At 52.0% G+C, this 19,191-nt stretch overlaps 1 protein-coding gene across 1 annotated transcript in view; it reads right to left on the bottom strand.

Moving 5' to 3' along the window:
* KIAA1522 (KIAA1522 ortholog) overlaps positions 1 to 19,191 on the bottom strand; it is a 44,443-nt gene that overhangs the window by 9,461 nt on the left and 15,791 nt on the right. The window contains exons 2-5 of the mRNA XM_056847450.1: positions 4,890 to 5,045; positions 3,260 to 3,315; positions 1,085 to 1,202; positions 57 to 173 (exon numbers count right to left, since the gene is read on the bottom strand). Coding sequence (XP_056703428.1) covers positions 57 to 173; positions 1,085 to 1,202; positions 3,260 to 3,315; positions 4,890 to 5,045 — 447 coding nt within the window. The remainder of the gene's footprint in view (positions 1 to 56; positions 174 to 1,084; positions 1,203 to 3,259; positions 3,316 to 4,889; positions 5,046 to 19,191) is intronic.

Below are 19,191 nucleotides of genomic sequence, written 5' to 3'. Positions count from 1 at the left end.
TAGTTCGCAAGTGCAAGCGCCCCGCCCCCCATTTTCTTGCCCGATGGAGGACTTACCCAGCTCTTTCTGCACATGGTGGGGAAGGCCCAGAACTGTCGTCCTCCGCTCTCTCCTTCTCTTCTCGCCCTTCATCGAGGATTTGGGGAATGAATCATGTGGCCGAAAAGTGGAGCCTGGAAGGCAGGAGGGGGACTGAGTTAAAGCCAGTGGGAGCCAAGGGTAGCTCATGTTCAACCCTGCAGGATTTTTACTCTGGGCAACTGAACAAAGAAACCTGCCTGGACACATGAAGTCTCGATACCGCCTCTACGTGGAAGGAATTTAGAGCCCGGTCCACAGTGGGAGGACGACTCGGAAGAAGGCGGTTAAGGGGAGACATGATAGAGGTCTATAAAATCATGTATGGTATGGAGAGAGTCGACAGGGAGAAGCTTTTCTCCCTCTCTCATGATACCAGAATGCGGGGTCAATTGCTGAAGCTGGAGAGTGAGATGCAAAACTGATAAAAGGAAGTATTTCTTCACACAACGCATAGTTAAATTGTGGAACTCCCTGCCCCAGGATGTGGTGATGGCTGCCAACTTGGAAGGCTTTAAGAGGGGAGTGGATATGTTCATGGAGGAGAGGGGTATTCATGGCTACTAGTCAAAATGGATACTAGTCATGATGCATACCTATTCTCTTCAATGTCAGGGGAGCATGCCTATTATATTAGTTGCTGTGGAACACAGGCAGGATAATGCTGCTGCAGTTGTCTTGTTTGTGGGCTTCCTAGAGGCACCTGGTTGGTCACTGTGTGAACAGACTGCTGGACTTGATGGAACTTGGTCTGATCCAGCATGGCCTTTCTTATGTAAGATGGTTCTTGCCCAAGTCTCAAGGCAAGGACATCCCTGCAGCTCAAATTTATATCCGGGCCCTTTCTCCAAGGGACTGCTGCTAATCTCCGCAACGCTTCAGTATTTCAGTTGGAAGTAGAAGACACATCCCCCCTTCATTTAATGCCATTACAGCTCTCACGGGTGAGTGAAGAGTACTACGTCCCCCAGTCTTTTCCCTCCAGGCCCCCTGCATATGGTAGTACCTTTCCGCTGTATCATCTCTGAGCGGATGGAGAGTGCATCCTCTGAGTTCTCTGTCGTGCACGACGGAGTCTTGCTTCGGATCGAGAGGTCATCCCCCTCTGTGGACGAGCGGGAGGACTGCATTGTGTCCAAAAGAAAAGAAGAGAATGGAGAATGATTCCCACCAAGATCCTAAAAAAACCCTGCCAGGCCCTGCTGATATCTGAGACCTTCAGCAGCAGTTTGAAGGCAACAAAAGCCTAGGATGCACAATCTAGCAGGAACCCTTGCAAAGGGAAAATGCCATGTCCTGCTTACCCCAAGGACTCTTCCCGCCAGACCTCCCTTCTCCAGGAAACAAACTGGAGACAGGTGCAGAAAGAAATGCCCTTTCTGACCACTAGATGGTGCTGCCTGTCAACTGCACTTTGGTCGTTAAACCCTTTTTGCCTTGTTTCCAAAAGCTCAAATATTCCTTTCGGAACAGGACAAGTATGCAAACAGGGTTTGTTTGTTTGTTTGGGGGGGGGAAGCATATTAGACGTAAAACTGGCCTAATAAATGTGTAATAATATTTGTCGGGGCTCAATCCAGATAAATGGGCATGCTCTCAAAACCCAGAGGCCTGAGAAAGAGGGGAGAAGACAATAATTATTTGCACGTGCCAGAGACACCTTCCTAACTGGAGCAGTCTTATCCACATTTTTGTCGATATTCAAAGAAAGTGAAAAGCCCGGCAAGGCAATGAAATGGCTCAGGCCAGCAATTCTACGGCAACAATCCCCTCAGCTATCCAGGAGTTTAAATGTCACAATTCCTTCCAAGTGCAGTATCCGGCTCCTCAAGAATTTCCACTTTCATTATAGTAAAAATAAATAACAAAGCTTCTAGCCCTCATGAAGATACATGTCAAAGTATGTGGGTAATATCTGGTGAAATCTCAGACATCAGAAGAGTTGCTGGCAAAGACGCTTCGGGGGTGGGGAATAAAAGGAAGGGCTTCAGTGCCCTGCAGATCCCCCCCCCCCCACCAGTGCCTTCATTGCAAAGAACAGAATTGTGCAAAATAGTGCAAGTTGCAGAAAGTAACTATACTTATTGGTGTAGGGGGATTTGGCACTCCGGACACATTTGCAGAAGCAAAGATATTTCTAAGGAACTTCCTAGCTAACCAGGATACTTTTTCAAATTGGCAATTAAAGCTGTAGTTGATCAATTGTTCGAAGACCGCAGCCTTGCTTGCATTTAACAGATAACACTCCCAGACAGCAAATACCTGGAGGGTCAAGCCTAGAAGGCTCCGAGATGTCTGCCAGGGGGTGGGCGCTCTCCCTCTAGCCTGCCTAGCTCTGCTCCCTGAAGCCCAAAAGGGCTATCCAAGTAAAAAATTAAATGGATGCAGTCCATTTGCTTAAGCAAACACACCTGGGACACAGAAAGGGCCAGCCAGAGAGAGAGCAACCCCAGCACGGGAGAAGGGAAGGGACGGTTTGCATGGGAACTTGCTGCCACCAAGCGAAGGGAGAAAGTGCAGCTGGTTTCAGCCTAAGATACACATGACAGGGAACTCCATGAAGAGGAGAGCAACACCCTCCCCCACCTTCCCAGATAGGTACAGATAAACCTCCATTTGCCAAGCTGCTTCCGCAGGCAAGCTGGACACCCACACAACCCCCTTCCAGGATGCCCCAGGCTCTCAGGCAACTGCAAGATGGCCCAAGATCAGGCCTAGTTTGTACCCTTCAATGGTGCCAAACCTGGATATCGTCGCTGCCGCCACCACTCCCCAATAGGGTTGCCAACCTCCAGGTACTAGCTGGAGATCTCCTGCTATTACAACTGATCTCCAGCCAATAGAGATCAGTTCACCTGGAGAAAATGGCCGCTTTGGCAATTGGACTCTATAGCATTGAAGTCCCTCCCCAAACCCTGCCCTCCTCAGGCTCCGCCCCAAAAACCTCCCGCCTGTAGCAAAGAGGGACCTGGCAACCCTACTCTTCAAGCACAGAGCGCTCTCCCCCTGGCTCACACACTCTGCTGAAGTAGCAGGAAAATCACCCAGCCATCTGCCTGACTGGTTGACTCAGCCAAGAGGAGGCAGGCACTGTGGTGAAGCTGCTGCCAGCAGGCTGGCAGGGACCACAGCACCTCCGTGGGACATCTGTGGGGGGGCTGCCCCAGGGAAAGCCGCTTACCTGGATGCTGTTGGTGTCGCTCTGATCCCAAGCCCGTTTGGTCTGTTTGTGTTTCTCTGGAAAGAAATGGAAGGAACATCAGCCCCCTGGGGAATGACGGGGTCCATCCTGATCCCCCATGACCGTCACAGGGTTGCCAACCTCCAGGTGGTGCCCGGATAGCTCCCAGAATTGAAACAGATCACCAGACCACAGAGATCAGCTCCCCTGGAGAAAATGGCTGCTTTGGAGGGTGGACTCTTTGGAGGGTGGTATTATACCCCACTGAGATCCCTCCCCCTCCCAAGCCCTGCCCTCTCTAGGCTCCACCCACCAAATCTCCAGGAATTTCCCAACCCAGAGTCGGCATCCCTAGGGTGAAATGATTGGGGGGGACAGCAGGAAGGGACAAACACAGGGAGGGATGCTGTTCCCCCCTTGCTTCTCTTTCCTGCAGCCCTGGGTGAAGAGGGACCCCAAACAGCCTTCTGGGGAGCACCCGCCTGTGACTGAGCCCCCACAGCAAAGGGCAGCAGAGCAAGAGGGGGCCAGCGCTGCCGTCCTTCCAAGCCAGCAGCCCCACATGCACAGTGGACTCTGCTCCACTCCTGCAGCCTCCCCACCCCGGCAGCACTGCAAACACACACTTGCCCAATACTGTTTTATCACTGGGGTGGGCGGAGGGGAGAAAAACCATCCAAAAATACCCAGCGCGGGAGCAAAGAAACACCCCGCCCCTGCCGCCGCCCCAGAGAAAGAGCCAGCCAATGAGCAAGCTTTCCAGCCGCACAGAACTTTTCTTCAGACTTCTGCTTTAAAAAAAAAAAAAAAACTACAGAGGGGTAGAGACATTTCAGGCATGTCCCCACTTCCCATTACAAGTCTTAGGAAGAGTTCCCTACAGCTCTGAGGCTCTCCTACTGCACTGTGAACCAGGCTTTCCATTACTGTCCATGTGGATCTCGTACCAGTGGGATAACATGGCTACCTGCTGCAATTCCACAACAGGATTCAGCCCCCTTTCGAGGGCACGTGCACGGGTGGGCAGAGGCTACCGACCATGGGACATACCCCCTGGCAAGGGTGTCCCACAGGCCCCCCAAACTGTCCGCTCCCAGCACAGAGGGCAATCTCTGGCAAAGAGGAGGGGAGCAGCCCTACTGGTTATGGAATGCTAATGAAAGAAATAGCACGATGGCTCAAAGTGAATATAACAGTTTACACAACAAAGAACATAATTTACAAATAAACATCACACTCAACAAGTGCAAGAATAGATAATACACAAAAGTCCAAATCGTGTAACCAATATCCAACCACTTCGAATTGTAAAGTACACAAGAAGCCTTTACACGGAGGAGTAGAGAATCCTCAGCCAAACACATTGAGGGGGGAACGTGCCTTCCGGAACTTAAATGCACGTTTTTGCAACTATACGTTTCTTCAGCCTTTGCAAAAATAAGCTTCTTCAGCCTGTAAATAATTCTAATAACAAAAAATACCACCAGGGGTTCAAGGACAATGCTGCTAGCTCCGATTAAAAAATCATGATCATACTGGTTATGGAGGCAGGGACAGCAGCAGAGCAGATGTCCGACGAGGGGCTCCTAGCTAGAACCTCCCCTCCCTGCCCCAACTCGGGGGTCAGTACCTTGGCTCTGCAGAGACTTGAGCCCAGCCTGGGCCTGGATATGCAGCTCCTCCAGGTGGGGAGGCCGGTTGCTGGGGAAGAAGACATTGTCGGGCCGCTCTGCCCCCACCTTGTACTGGACACTAAGTCGCTTGTCGTTGTCGGACTTGGCGGCACCTGTGGGTAGAGAAAAACAGGGCTTAGCCTGGTACCTCGTTCACAACGTCAACGGCTTCAGTCTCCGATGCAGCCGCAGCAAGAGAACCATTCAGTACCTGCTCCACTGAGACTCTGGCAGGATTCATTAATGCCCCCCCCTGCCTTCAATTTCATCCCAGGGTCCTCAACCCATCCCTTCCCCCACACCCCCGTACAGTACTGGTATGACACCCTGTCCACAGGTGAGTGGCAAGCAGTTCTCTCTGGGACTCAGCCGTCGCTCTGCAGAACTGGGAAAGTAGTAACTCCCCAAGGCCAGCAAGCAAGGTCTGAATGCGATGTTGCTCCTCTGGAAATCTGGACATGCAGAAGGGCCGTCTTCTAGGTTCCTGGTAAACTTCCCAGACATAGCTGCCAGGGCTTGCTTGGATTTTAATGCATTCATGATACGCACTTTAACAGATGGGGGCACTCGGCTGCTTTAGGAACCCCCTCCCCAAGAGGACGGTGCATGTCGACTGCAGGCCCCCTGGCCCAGCACAACCTTGCACATGTGTTTGGTGACTAAATAGCCCCTGACCCCCAAGGGTCCTGGGCATTCAAAGTAGTTACATTCGCTGTGCATCTAAACACACAACGAAGCTGCTTTGTAGTGAATCAGACCATCGATCCATCAAGATCAGTCTTGTCCACTCAGACTGGTGGCGGCTCTCCCAGGGTCCCAGGCGGAGGTCTTTCACATCACCTGCCACCTGATCCTTTTTTGAACTGGAGATACCGGGGATTGAACCTTCTGTATGCCAAGCGGGTGCTTTACCGCTCAGCCACTGCCCCTTCCACCTCTACTCTGCAGTGAAGGGCTCCCGGACACTAGCCTGTAGTGAATTGCACAGCTAAGCTTTTAATGTCTTCCCTGTTGTTTATATGTTGTTTTGGCGGCAGATAAGCAGGATGCTCCCTTTCCAAAATAAACAAACATACACACACATCCAGAGAAGCTCACGGGACTCAGCTGGGCTTGAGCTCCATCACAGCCTCCGGTAACCATGACAGCCCTTTGGATCCTCTTACAGCCCAGCCTGCCCTCCCGGACACAGGTGAGATCTGACACCTGCGTTGGCCCCCCTCCCTTCCCCGCCCTGTCTGTCCAAGGCCTGTGCCTTTAAAACAAGGGAACTGAATCAGCAGAAGCACCCCCAGGGTCGGATCACATGACTGATGCCAGAAATATCTGAGCACCTTGTGCACACAACACAAAGCCCGCCGGGCAGTCTGGCTTAAAGGGGCAGCGCTTGGCACATTTCCCCACTGGTTGGGGGGGGGAGGAGAGACTGGGGAGGGAGGTTGAAAGGCTGAGCAGAATCAAATCAGGTGGCCTGGCACACCTGCCTTTTCAAGCAGCTGCGGTAGTTTGCATGGCTTCCAAACTGGGAATTTTGGCTGCTGCTTTTTCTCTCTGGTATGGAGAGAATGTGCCACTCACGCACACCCCAATGCTTTCTTTAAAAACACACACACACACACACACACCTGCATTTTATTGAAAAAGACAGACTCCTAAAATAAGATAGTATAAAAAGGTATCATAGTGCTATCGAGAAGGACTGACTCCCGGGGGCAGGGGGGGCATCCCTCACCAAGATTACCTGCACTCCTTCCTCTCCATCTCCCCTGAAACCAGCCTCCAAGTTTCTATGCTGGCAGTCCTGTTGAGTTGTGTGAACGCAACCAGCCGGGGGTGGGGGGAGGGAGGGGGCTGGCTTTCTGAGAGTACACCAGCGATAGATTGCCAGGGGATGAAGCCAGCAAGTCACAAATGGCTGACGCTTGGCTTTCCAGCTTAACATTTTGGCACTGAGAGTATCAGCACTTATTCAAAACAACAACAACAGAAAGAAACAAGTTTCTAGTCCTCTACAGTGATTGTTTATTCTCTTGAGTTTAGCACCAGCTGGCTAACGCACTGCACAGAACAGTGAAACGACTTTGTATCTGCCTGGAGAGCCAACATAAAGGACATGAACTTACTAAAAAGAAGCATTTCAGGTGGGCTGAGAATGTCTAGTGGCAGCAGGCACTGTGGTAGGACAGGGAAGGTTTGGGATAGGGCCGTGGCTCAGTGGTAGAGCACCTGCTTTGCATGCAGAAGGTCCCAGTTTCAATCCCCTGCATCTCCAGTTAAAGGGACTAGGCAAGTAGGTGATGTGAAAGACCTCCGTCTGAGACCCTGGAGAGCTGCTGCCAGTCTGAGTGGACAATACTGACTTTGATGGACCGAGTGTCTGATTCAGTATAAGGCAGCTTCATGTGAACCCAGATTCTAGGGCTGCCCCTTGGCAGGAGCAGACAGCCATCTTTCCCTCAGACCCCTGCTTACAAAGAGACATGCTCATGCATGTGAGAACGGATCTCACATAACCTTCAGTAGATGAAACCACCTTACAGCAAGCTGGACCAGCTAGCCTAGGGACAGCTCTCTAAATCCCTTGCCTAGTTTTGCCAGCTGTAGGTGCCAGGGACTGAACCAACCACCTTCTATGTTCCAAGGAGGCGCCCCTCCCTGACCTATAAGCCCCCATTTTCCAACAGATGCTGCCAGACGCAAGAGGGCTTCCCTTGCTGAATGTCCTCAGAGGGGCTCAGAGGAAGCCCTGCCTGCAGCGACAATCAAGAGGACCATCAAGACGTTCCAGGGCTCAGCAGCACCGCAAGAGGCACACACGAAGCCAGGAATCTGAGCTGCTAAAAATTCCTGCTGCTTCTCGGGTCCTGATGGGGGGGAAAAGACCGTCTCGCCGCTGACCGGCCCGAGATCATCAAGAGAGACCCACTATAAAACAGACTGTCAGCACTGGCTTAGTGATATCAACCTATTGGATTGCTAGGGGCTTGCTTGCTTGCAAATGACTGGCCGGACCAGCCCCGAGAAAGATCTCCTTGAATCGGTTTTTGTCCAAGGTCACCGAGACCCCTCTGGGCCTCGAGATGCTGACTCAGCATGGGTGAGGAGGAGTCTGCCGTTCGCTCCCCCCCTTCCCAGCAGATCTTTGTTCTCAGTTCAGCAGGAAAAAAAATCAATACTCAGGGAGCCGCTTTCTCACGCATCCATCCTCTCTTCTCAGGCAAAAGCAAAACAACACGGATTCCCTCCTAAAATAAAAGCCACTCTTAAAGGTGAAGGCAACTGCATAGGAATCTTGGCTCTCTGGAAGCCACATGTGTATGTGCGGGGTGGTGGTGGTGGAGAATATGCAGGAGGGCAACAGAACTCTAGGGAGGACCACGCAGCACAACCAGAAATAACATAACTGCCCAAGGCTGCTAAGATATCATCTACAATGCTAATTTCCCCTCTTTTGCAACCACTGTCTATCCATACGCAAATTCATGCAAATTTCGTCAACTGTTTTTCATGCAATTAGTTGACTATTAAGCGGATGACAGTCTTAGGACTTAGCGGATGAGCACAAAATGTGCTGGGTCTCTTTTTAATTAGCAAACCCCGGCCCGTGCATATGTTTGCCACGTGACACTCTTTGGACTGTTGACACTGGCCCTAACCTCTCAGGTAAACGTTTCTCTAAACAGACAAACCCACACCTCAGTGTTCAATTCCTCCAAGGAGAGGTGCAAGGGGATGCTGCTGCCTGCAATTCCTGTCCCATATACCCAGACCCAAACCTCACTGGCCAGGAAAAGGAACTTTGCACGTGCACATGGACATTCTCTTTCACATTCAGCCTTACCTCTATGGGGGAGAGCCCTGTCGGCTGGGATTCCCTGCTTGATACTGGGTAACCTCATCAAAACACATTAGTCAAGGAGCTGTCAGAGATTGGAGCAGAATGAGGGCTAACTTGTGCTGGACCCCAACATCTGAATCTTATTCAAATACCTCCCTCCTGCCACATAATCTATTGCTCAGGTGTTTGGGTTGTTCCGGGCTGATGGGGTTTTATGAGGCTGAGATTTCTTGACCACACTGTGGCTCAAACACTACAAGGTACTCACTGCTTTAATTTGCAACATCCTGTTTACACCTTTGCCCCTACAGAAGAGTAACCAAACATGAAGGAGACCTGCAGGGCAATCCTAAACAGAGTTACATCCTTCCACATCCCTTAAAGGTCAATGGACTTAGAAGGGCATAACTCTGTTTCGGACGGCACTGTAATGTACCCAAGGCCTCTCAATGACTCCATGAAGGCGGTTACATTTGAACCCAGGTCACCTGGATCTTCTCTCTCTCTGATTACAATTTTTAACACTGTGCAGTATTCAAACTCATAGGGTTCAATCCAGACAAAACTGACCGTTTCCATCAGTTACCCCTTCTCATTGCAGACCCCCCCATGTCATTCCTCAGAGTCTCCTTTCCCCCAGAAGCAACATTTGAACACATGAACCCGCCTTCTACTGAATCAGACCCTCGGTCCATCAAGGTCAGTATTGTCTACTCAGACTGGCAGCGGCTCTCCAGAATCATAAGAACATAAGGGTCTCAGGCAGAGGTCTTTCACATCACCTACTTGCCTACTCCTTTTAACTGGAGATGCTGGGGATTGAGCCTGGGACCTTCTGCATGCCAAGCAGATGCTCTACCACTGAGCCACAGCCCCTCTCCTTCCTGAAGAAGGGGGGGGGAGAGGCTGCCTTAATATGTGTGTGTTAAGCTCTGTCAAGTCGCTTCCAACTCATGGCGACCCTATGAATCAATGTCCTCCAAAATGTCCTACATATAAATATAATGCCTAAATATAAATAAATAGATTGTATCCAGCCTAAACATTGTCCCAGTAACCCTTCCAACAACCCTGTAAGGTAGACCAGCATTGTTTCAGGGACAGAAAGCCGGTTTGCATCAGGAAATCTGGTGAGCTGGGGACCCAGGCAACACATCTGAACTTGGGGTTCGGAGGTCAAGCCTCGGCGTTTCAGGACCAGCTCTAACCACCGGGGAAACTGCTTCTTGTCACACAGAGCAACCTTGCATTTTCGGGGGGGGGGAGATAACGGGGGCAGGGCTAGCCCCCCCTCCTGTCCCTGCCAAATCAGACGCCCTTCATCCTCTCTGCCTGCAGCGGCCGGTGAGAAAAACAAAATAGGGGGGTGGGGGCAGAGGGGACCAGGAGGCCGAGCGAGGCTGCAGAAGCGCTGCAGAGGGGAGCCCGGGGAGGAACCCCTGGCCCCGAGCACCGACCCGGCCGCCCATCTCTCCCCCCTCCCCGCGCCCCGGACCGACAGGCGGGCCGGGAGGGGGGTCAGCTTTCGTGCTGGCTTCAGCAAGACCGGGGAGGGCGGAGGGCGCGGGACAACGATAGGCGGGATCCTGCCTCCGCTGAGCCCCGGGCAAAGCGGGAGACGCTCGCGCCGAACCGGGAGGGGGGACAGAGCCGGACCCAAATACCCCCCCCATTCCCTCCCAGGCACGCACTTTTCCTTTTTTCCCCCCCTTGTATCCCTTAGAAGCTCCTTGATCCATTGATCTTGAGCCGCATGTATCTAGTGGTGGAGGGATCTAAGGACTGAAACAAATCTTGCCACTGACAATGCAGCCTTGGGGTCCCTGTCGCTTAGTAGAAAAGGCATTATGTCCGTCACAGAGGCATTGGATTCGTATATTAAAAGAGGGGAGATATAGTGCGAGCGAAGTTCCTCGTCAAAGCGGCCTCCTTCCAAAAGGACCCGGGCCAAGGAGTCAATCGAGCCGGAAGAGCAAGGGCAGACCCCGTCCGCGTAGGGGATGTTCAGAGCTCTGCCCTGCACGCGCTTTTCGGGGGCCAGACCCGCCCCGGGCCGCTGCCCCCCAGCCCAGCCCAGCCCCCAAAGCCGGAGCTAGAAGAGCGAGCGGCCCGGGGAGCCGGAGCCCAGCTGCAACCCGAGTCCCCCGCGCCCCGCCCCGGGTCGGCGCGGGCAGCAAAGGTCGGGCGGGCTGGGCCACTCACCCTTCTTCTTGAAGAGCGCCAGCAGGGAAGGCAGGTTCCTCCCGAGGAAGACCACCATCCCGCCCCCGGCAAGGTCCCGGCGCCCCCAGCGCGCCTTCAGCGGCCCCTCGACGGCCAGCCGCGGCGCCGCGGCGTCCCTTTCTCCTCCGGCATCCTTCTGCGGGGCGGGAGACAGGGAGGGGAGGGGAGGGGCGGAGGGAGGGAGGGGCCGGCGCGGCCGCGGGGCCCGGGAAGTGCGAGTTTGGGAGGGGAGCCAGAAGCCCCTCCCCCTGCGCCGGGACCGGCCCACCCCCTCCCCCGCAGCCGCTAAGCTTGGAAGGCCGGCGGTGGCGACCTTGCGCTTTGGAAACCTCAAGGCGCCAGCGAGAGGGCGCGTTGCGCCGGCCCTGCATTTTTTGCACGCGCGCGCAAGGCTGGGTTCACACGAGCGCTTGTTGGGCCTCGCTCGACGGCCCGGCGCCGAACGCGAGGCAGCGGCGTGATGCGGCAGCCAAAAAGGCAAAGGCGATCGTGGGCTGCATCAACGGAAGCGTCGTGCGCAGATCGGGCGAAGTGATGGTATCGCTCGGCTCTGCTCTGACCTCACCTTGTAATGCCCAGATGTAAGGGCTGGTTTAGAACACTATGTATTCATACGCACGCACATGGAAGCTTTGGGAAGTTGGCATCTGGGAGCCATGAACCAACAAATCATGCTCTCTGTGCTTGGCACGGCATTTTACCAGTAGAGAGCTCTGAATTACCTTCATCTTTAGGTATGTGGTTTCTAGTTACTAAGATCACAAGACCCAGAGCTTGCTTAGAGACAGCCTTCGGCCACTATCTAAATACTTCACACAAAAGCACACAATGCACTCTAATTAGAGTGAAGTAGACACTTAGGGCGAAAACCCATGGTCGCTTTATCCTCCTTTAATCCCTGTTTTAGCCAGGATCGAACACAGGTTCCACAAAACGCATGCGTTCGATCCTGGCTGAATCCTGGCTGAAACAGGGATTAAAGGAGGTTAAAGCGACCATGCGTTTTCGCCCTTAATGTGCATTGGTGCTTTTGTGTATCAATCTGCTTGTCAGCAGCCATGGGCCTGCCCCATGCGAATGCATAAATGATACTGACTTTCCTTTGTTTCTCTGGTGAGTAACTCTGCATCTTATTTGTGGGTTATTCCACCCCAGGGTCTCTGTTTAGCTAAATAAAGAACTGTTGCTTATTTTAACCTCCTCCTAGTTGTCTTCATTGGACTCTATAAGACAACCAGGGCACTTCATCCTAGAGTATTGTGTTCAGTTTTGGGCACCACAATTTAAGAAAGATGTAGACAAGCTGGAACGTGTCCAGAGGAGGGCAACAAAGATGGTGAGGGGTCTGCAGACCAAGTCCCATGAGGAAAGGTTGAAGGAGCTGGGTATGTTTAGCCTGAAGAGGAGAAGACTGAGAGGGGATATGATAACCATCTTCAAGTACTTGAAGGGCTGTCGTATAGAGGAGGGTGCCGAGTTGTTTTCTGTTGCCCCAGGTCGGACCAGAACCAACAGGTTGAAATTAAATCAAAAGAGTTTCCATCTAGACATCAGGTAGGTGAGGCTGAGAGAGTGTGACTAGCCCAAGGTCACCCAGCTGGCTTCGTGTGTAGGAGTGGGGAAACAGATCCAGTTCACCAGATTAGCCTCTGCCACTCATGTGAAGGAGTGGAGAATCAAACCTGGTTCTCCAAATCAAAGTCCACCACTCCAAACCACCGCTCTTAACCACTACGCCATGCTGGCAACTAGAGCATTTTACAATTTAAACCTGCTCTTGGTCATGGCTTTCCCCCCCCCCCATAAAAACTGGTGATTTGTTTATTTTTGTAGTGAAATGTTTGGGGTGTGACCCCTGCGTAACTGCTAGAGAGGTATCTTGGCATTTGCGTTTGGCGACCCAACCTGAGCCAGATCTCTTTCAAAAAGTCCATTTGAATCAATGGGCTTAGAAGGGTGTAACTCCACTAAGTATAGTTCTCCTGCTCTCTCTCTCCTCTCCAAAGCTCTCTTTTTGGAGCAAATTCAGCTCATTCACTGACCTCTCTGGAAAGCCCCCCCACCTCCCCAGATGAATATTCATCAGAGAGCAAGAGAGAGAAGATACACAGGCAGGTCAGGGCCATACCATCTGGCATGCGGCAAGAGCCTGGGCCTTTTCACAACTTTTAAGGAAAACTAAGAAGCTGGGGCAGCTGCCGGGCCTGGAGACAGAAGGGGAGCTGGCTCATTCTTCTGGAGCAGTGGCCGTCTGGCGGCGGTGACGGGGGGGGGGTGTCCAAATGAGGGGCCCACATTGAGGGGAGAGAATCCCCACAGGCATGCAGAAGGCTCTTTTAGACACTGTTGCACAGGTGTCTGGAGGCATTTCAGCATGGCGCTGATGGACACAGGGCCTAAATTTTCATGTCTATCTTTTATAGAGAGAGCCAGCTTGGTGGTGTGGTTAAGGGCGGTGGTTTGGAGCGGTGGACTCTGGTCTGGAGAACCGGGTTCGATTCCCTACTCCTCCACATGAGCGCCGGAGGCTCATCTGGTGAACTGGGTTTGTTTCCCCACTCCTACACACGAAGCCAGTTGGGTGACCTCGGGCTAGTCACACTCTCTGAGCCCCACCTACCTCACAGGGTGTCTGTTGTGGGGAAGGGAAGGTGATCGTAAGCCGGTTTGATTCTCCCTTAAGTGGTAGAGAACGTTGGAATATAAAAACCAACTCTTCTTCTTATGCGCCCTCCACACGTACAAGAAAGGAAGTGATGCTGATTTCCCTTGCCATCCTGCACTGCTCAGAGTAACAGAAGGGCCTGGTTCAAAACCCAGGGGAACCATTCCAATTTATTTTAATAAGGAGGAAACATATCGCAGCCTGTAAATGCCAAGCGGCTCCATGCAAAGAGTCACCCACTGGGCACCTTTGGTTTTAAATGAACACCTGACAACGTCATGTGTGAATGCTACCCTGGTATTGTATAAGAACACCCATTAAGGAGCCAGGATTAGATGAGGCTCTCCGTTGAGGGTTGGAGCAGCGAGCGGCCTGGGTGTGCTGTTGTATAATGTGTGAAATGGCCCAAGATGTTCTCCCACCAACAGGAACTGACCTGAACTCGTCTCTCTATCAGGCAAGCTGTCAAATGCTAGAAGGAGGGACTGCTTGGCTGTTTCTCTGCTCATTCCCACCACCCCACTGATCAAGGGCAGAACTACCCCTCTGAACCTTCACAACAGCTGCTCAGCTCACCCACAGGCTGAGTCACGGTCAGGCAATACAGTGGAAGCCACCAACAGGCCCCCATTCTGGAAAGCGGCAACTCCCGCTGCCTCCCTCCTCGTCCAGAGGATGAGGCAAGGCAGGAGCTGCAGCTCCGGTCCACGGCGTGCATGGCCCTGGGTTCAATTCCTGGCATCTGCACAGGAAGTGTTTTGGACAGCAGAGCTGGGAAGCAGACTGCTGGGGAGGTCTCCCCGCTGCCCTCTCTTCCTCCCAGAACAGTGAAGGGGTGCCAGAGCTGAACCTCTCCCCGGAAGCCTTTTTGGAACCGAAGCACCCTGCACATCTGTCCCTCTCCAGCTTGCTGGCCTGCCATTCACACCGCAAGCTTCTGGAGGCAGCTGCTCTTTGCCTACTCTATGTCTGTGGAGGCTGCCATAGCAACAGCGGTCTTAGCCATGGGATGGGCCAATTGTCAGTCTGAGGCTGAGGCCACACCTTCCATCCCACGATTTCGCACACCGAGTCTCTTGCTGTCTCTTTGGGCTTCTGCCTCAGCTCCGACCATCGATCCTGGGGGGGGGGGGGGGGCTCCAGTCCGAATTTTCTTTTCTCAGGACAGTCCGCCGAGACAGGACTTAGACCTTGCAAAAGTGTGTGTGCAAATGCTCACGTACTAAACGCCAACTGGGGTGCACATGCTCACACGCATAGCAGCAGCGTCAGCCTTTGGCTTCTCTGAAAACCTCAGCAGCATTCTCAAAATACCCATGCTGGCTGGGCACACACCAACAGGCAAAACAAATCAGGGTGCTACAGGTCTGCGAGACGCCGTCGACAGGGAAATGATTCCTCTTCTGCCACAGAGAAATGAGGAGTGCGGGAATCTCTGGCATGCTGGCAGCACGACTCTCGGTCGCCTCCGATTATGCCAGCTCTTGCCTGTGAAACACCTCTGCCGCAACAGAGGCAAGATAGAGGCACACTTCTTTGCCACAAGACTCTTTGCTGGTTTGCTGCAACAGACAAACCCCGCCTTATGATCTGCAATGGGAGCTTATTGAATTCTGAGGCCTGGCTGGGTAGTTTTTGTCTGGGGACAACCAAGACACCCCAGGCCCTCTTTTGCAGCCTGCAGCTTCAGAAACAGGCTGACTTTGTCCTTCCTGCTCAAGGCATCCCCACACTACAGATAGGTTTAACTCTCACACCCTCTTCCAAAGAGGTTGCAGGAAAGAGCGACCAAAATGACCAGGGGACTAGAGCAACTGCCCTATGAGGAACGGTTAAAACGCTTAGGGCTGTTGAGCTTGGAAAGAAGGCAGTTAAGAGGGGACATGATAGAGGTCTATAAAATTATGCGTGGTACAGAGAGAGTAGCCCTGACCTGGATAGCCCAGGCTAGCCTGATCTCGTCAGATCTCAGAAGCTAAGCAGGGTCAGCCCTGGTTAGTATTTGGATGGGAGACCATCAAGGAATACCAGGGTTGCTGTGCAGAGGAAGGCACTGGCAAACCACCTCTGTGAGTCTCTTGCCATGAAAACCCCAAAAAGGGGTTGCCATAAGTCAGCTGCAACTTGACGGCACTTTACACACACACACACACACATGGAGAAGCTTTTCTCCCTCTCATAATATTAGAACATGGGGTCATCTGCTGAAGCTGGAGGGTGAGAGATTCAAAACAGATAAAAGGAAGCATAGTTAAATTGTGGAACTCCCTGCCCCATGATGTGACGGCTGCCAACTTGGAAGGCTTTAAGAGGGGAGTGGACATGTTCATGGAGGAGAGGGCTATCCATGACTACTAGTCAAAATGAATACTAGTCATGATCCATATACCTATTCTCTCCAGGATCAGAGGAGCACGCCTAATATATTAGGTGCTGTGGAACACAAGCAGGACAATGCTGCTGCAGTCATCTTGTTTGTGGGGTTCCTAGAGCAGGGATGGGGAACCTTTTTTCTGCCAAGGGCCATTTGGATATTTACCGCATCATTTGTGGGCCATACAAAATTATCAACTTAAAAATCAGCCTGCTATATTCTTGGGCGGTCCTAGCAGCTCCATAGCGAACGACTCTTCTTCAAGGGGGGAAAAAGATTCCTTTTCTCGGCAAAACAAACTCACACCCGCCTTGAATAGAGGCGATTCCTGGCCGCGGGAGGAGGCGGGTCGCCAGTCTTACATCCTTCTGAGCTAGAGATCTGCCAGGACCCGCGAAGGGCCAGACCAAATGGTTTCGCAGGCCTCAAGCGGTCCCCGGGCCTGAGGTTCCCCACCCCTGTCCTAGAGGCACCCGGTTGGCCACTGTGTGAACAGACTGCTGGATTTGACGGACTTTGGTCTGATCCAGCAGGGCCTTTCTTATGTTCTTATGACCCTAAAAATTGCAAGTTGATGATGGGGAGACCGGGAGAGTTTTCAATGCCCTCATGACACTTCCCAAGACTCTGGTGGTGGTGGGGGGAGCCAATTAAAATGGCATGGAAGTGATATCAATTTGTAGTGCTGATTTACTTCTAAGTACTTTCTTACTTCTCCAAAAGGAGACTGCCTGGCTGAAGCTGTACTGTCCTTTCTTATTTGAATCATGAGAACAGAAGTAAACAACAAAAAAGTATCATTACAATCTATACACACACACCTCTATAGGCACTTCCCCCACCCCCTCAGCTCATTTTTTTTGCAAAACTCTCTCCAAGGCTGATCTGACACCAGACTACCAAAAGGAAGAGGCAAAACGCAGTCCATAAATAGCTGCTCACTTCCTGCTCCTTTTAACCTTCACTTTCAGCCTCTTGTTTTGCCAGAGACATGCCTGGGCAGAGCTGATGCATCATCTTGAAAGCATTCTTGTGCCCTAGACTGGCTCCTCCATCATGACTAAGCCCCTTCCATTTACAGGGGCTGGCTGTTGTGCGGAGCCGTGAGCCCATGGCCAAATCTCGACTGAACGCACCATGGCGCTGAAACCCCGCAGGGGGTTAATTCACCCGGCACTCCCAGTCTAAAACTAAACCAGTTTCCACGACATGTGCAGGGCTTTCGAGACACAGAGGTCACGGCCCACATCTGCCACAGCCAAGGGCAGTGACAGCTTTCTGTTTATGACAGACCCTTGGCTTGCCAGCTTCGCTCTGGAACTCACAAGGTGATCTTAAGCAAACCTCTCTTCTCTCAGCCTCAGTCTTCTCGCCTGCAATATAGGGATAATTACAATGGCTGACTTCGAAAGGCTGTCATAAGGGTTGCATACCAACTATTATTAGTGTTCATGCACCACCCTGGAGTTTGGGGTGGGCGGAGGGGAAATCACCAGGGGGGGATGAATGCTGAAGCGACATCGTGCATACATAAGATGCTGGGTTACAGAACAATCCCATACCCTTCCTACAGAATGTTTCTAGACAGCAGCCTCCCCAGTGTGTGTGTGTGTGTAGGCGGGGGGGGGGGGGGAGAGGGGTTGAGCCAAAATGAGAGACACCTGAAAGAAAAGAACCTCCCTGAAGGGGGATTTTGATGCCATTGTTGCTGGTCATGAATTGCTGACCCTCACATCGATCTGTAAACCATAAATTGGTTCAGTCCCTGTGTGAACATCCATGCTTGTCATATTTGACACGGACAAGCCCTTCCAGCTGGAAGCAGCCCCAACTGAATTTATTATACAAGATCTAAGACAGCCATTGTGACACTTGCAACCAAGATCAAGATAATTCATGCCACAGTATTCCCTGTTACTACGTTTGGGTGTGAAAGCAGGACAATGAAGAAAGTTGACAGGAAGAAAGTAGATTCCTTTGAAATGTGCTGCTGGAGGAGAGTGTAATGGATACCGTGGACTGCCAAAAAGACACATCAGTGGGTTATAGATCAAATCAAGCCTGAACTGTCCCTAGATGCTAAAATGTCTAAACTGAAGCTATTGTACTTTGGCCACATTATGAGAAGACAAGAGTCATTGGAAAAGACAATCATGCTAGGAAAAGTTGAAGGCAGCAGGAAAAGAGGAAGACTCAACATGAGATGGATTGACTCTGTTAAGATGGCGAACACAGGTGGCTCAGTAAAACATCGTGTGGGCTAGTAACTTTTGTGGGCTTATTCGGAAGGGCAGGCTAAAGCCCTGTCAAGTTAGGAGGAGGAAAGGGTGGAGAGTTTCAGCTCCTTCCCCGAAGTTACACCTGTGATGGCCCATTCTCACATGCAACCCCTTGGTGGATACTGCAGTCATCAGAGTGATGAGTGTGCGCGAGTGAACCTGCCCTGTCACCTCACATGCAACTGCCAGGCATCAGTTAAACCTTTAGGCGAGGCACCCTTGCCATGGAGATGCCCCATCCACTAATGTTCAAGTGTTTGGGTTGCTCCAGGCTGATGGGTTTTTGTGAGGTTGAGGATTCTGGACCACGTGTGGCTCAAACAATGCAAGGAACTCATTGCTAAATTTGCAGAATTCCAGGGCACTGACCAGCCTGCTCCAAGCACATTCCCTATCAGCCGCCTCCTGGCTTTTCTGACTCTATTATCCTTCCTAGCTGAAATTTATTTCCTGCCATCAGAAGGCCGGGAGCGGTAGAGAAGGCAGAGACAGTCCTAGCCCAGGAGGCATGCACAGGTCAAAAGAAATTCTCTGCCACAGAGTGCCTCTCTGCCGTTTAAAGGCCATCTCTGACTGTCCAGCAGAACATCTGTGTTCCTGTAGGCTTAGGCACCAATCTGCACCCAATGCTGCCTCTGGGAAGACCTTCTGAATTTCATATGTTCCTCTTCACAAGCGTGAGGGTCATCTACATGAAAAGCCATTTGGGCCAAGGACTGGATGGCACAGGTTAGCTGCTCTCAGAAGGCGAAGCAGGGTCGGCCATGGATAGTACTTGGATGGAAGACCACCAAAGAACACCTGGGTCTCTATGAAGAGGAAGGCAATGGCAAACCCCCTCTGTTAGTCTCTTGCATTGAAAACCCTGTTGGCTGTGACT

The sequence above is a fragment of the Euleptes europaea genome, chromosome 3 (assembly GCF_029931775.1).
Source record: "Euleptes europaea isolate rEulEur1 chromosome 3, rEulEur1.hap1, whole genome shotgun sequence".
In the NCBI taxonomy this organism is placed as follows: Eukaryota; Metazoa; Chordata; class Lepidosauria; order Squamata; family Sphaerodactylidae; genus Euleptes; species Euleptes europaea.
The sequence above is the reverse complement of the archived record's forward strand: the minus strand, read 5'-3'. Positions and strand labels throughout refer to the sequence as shown.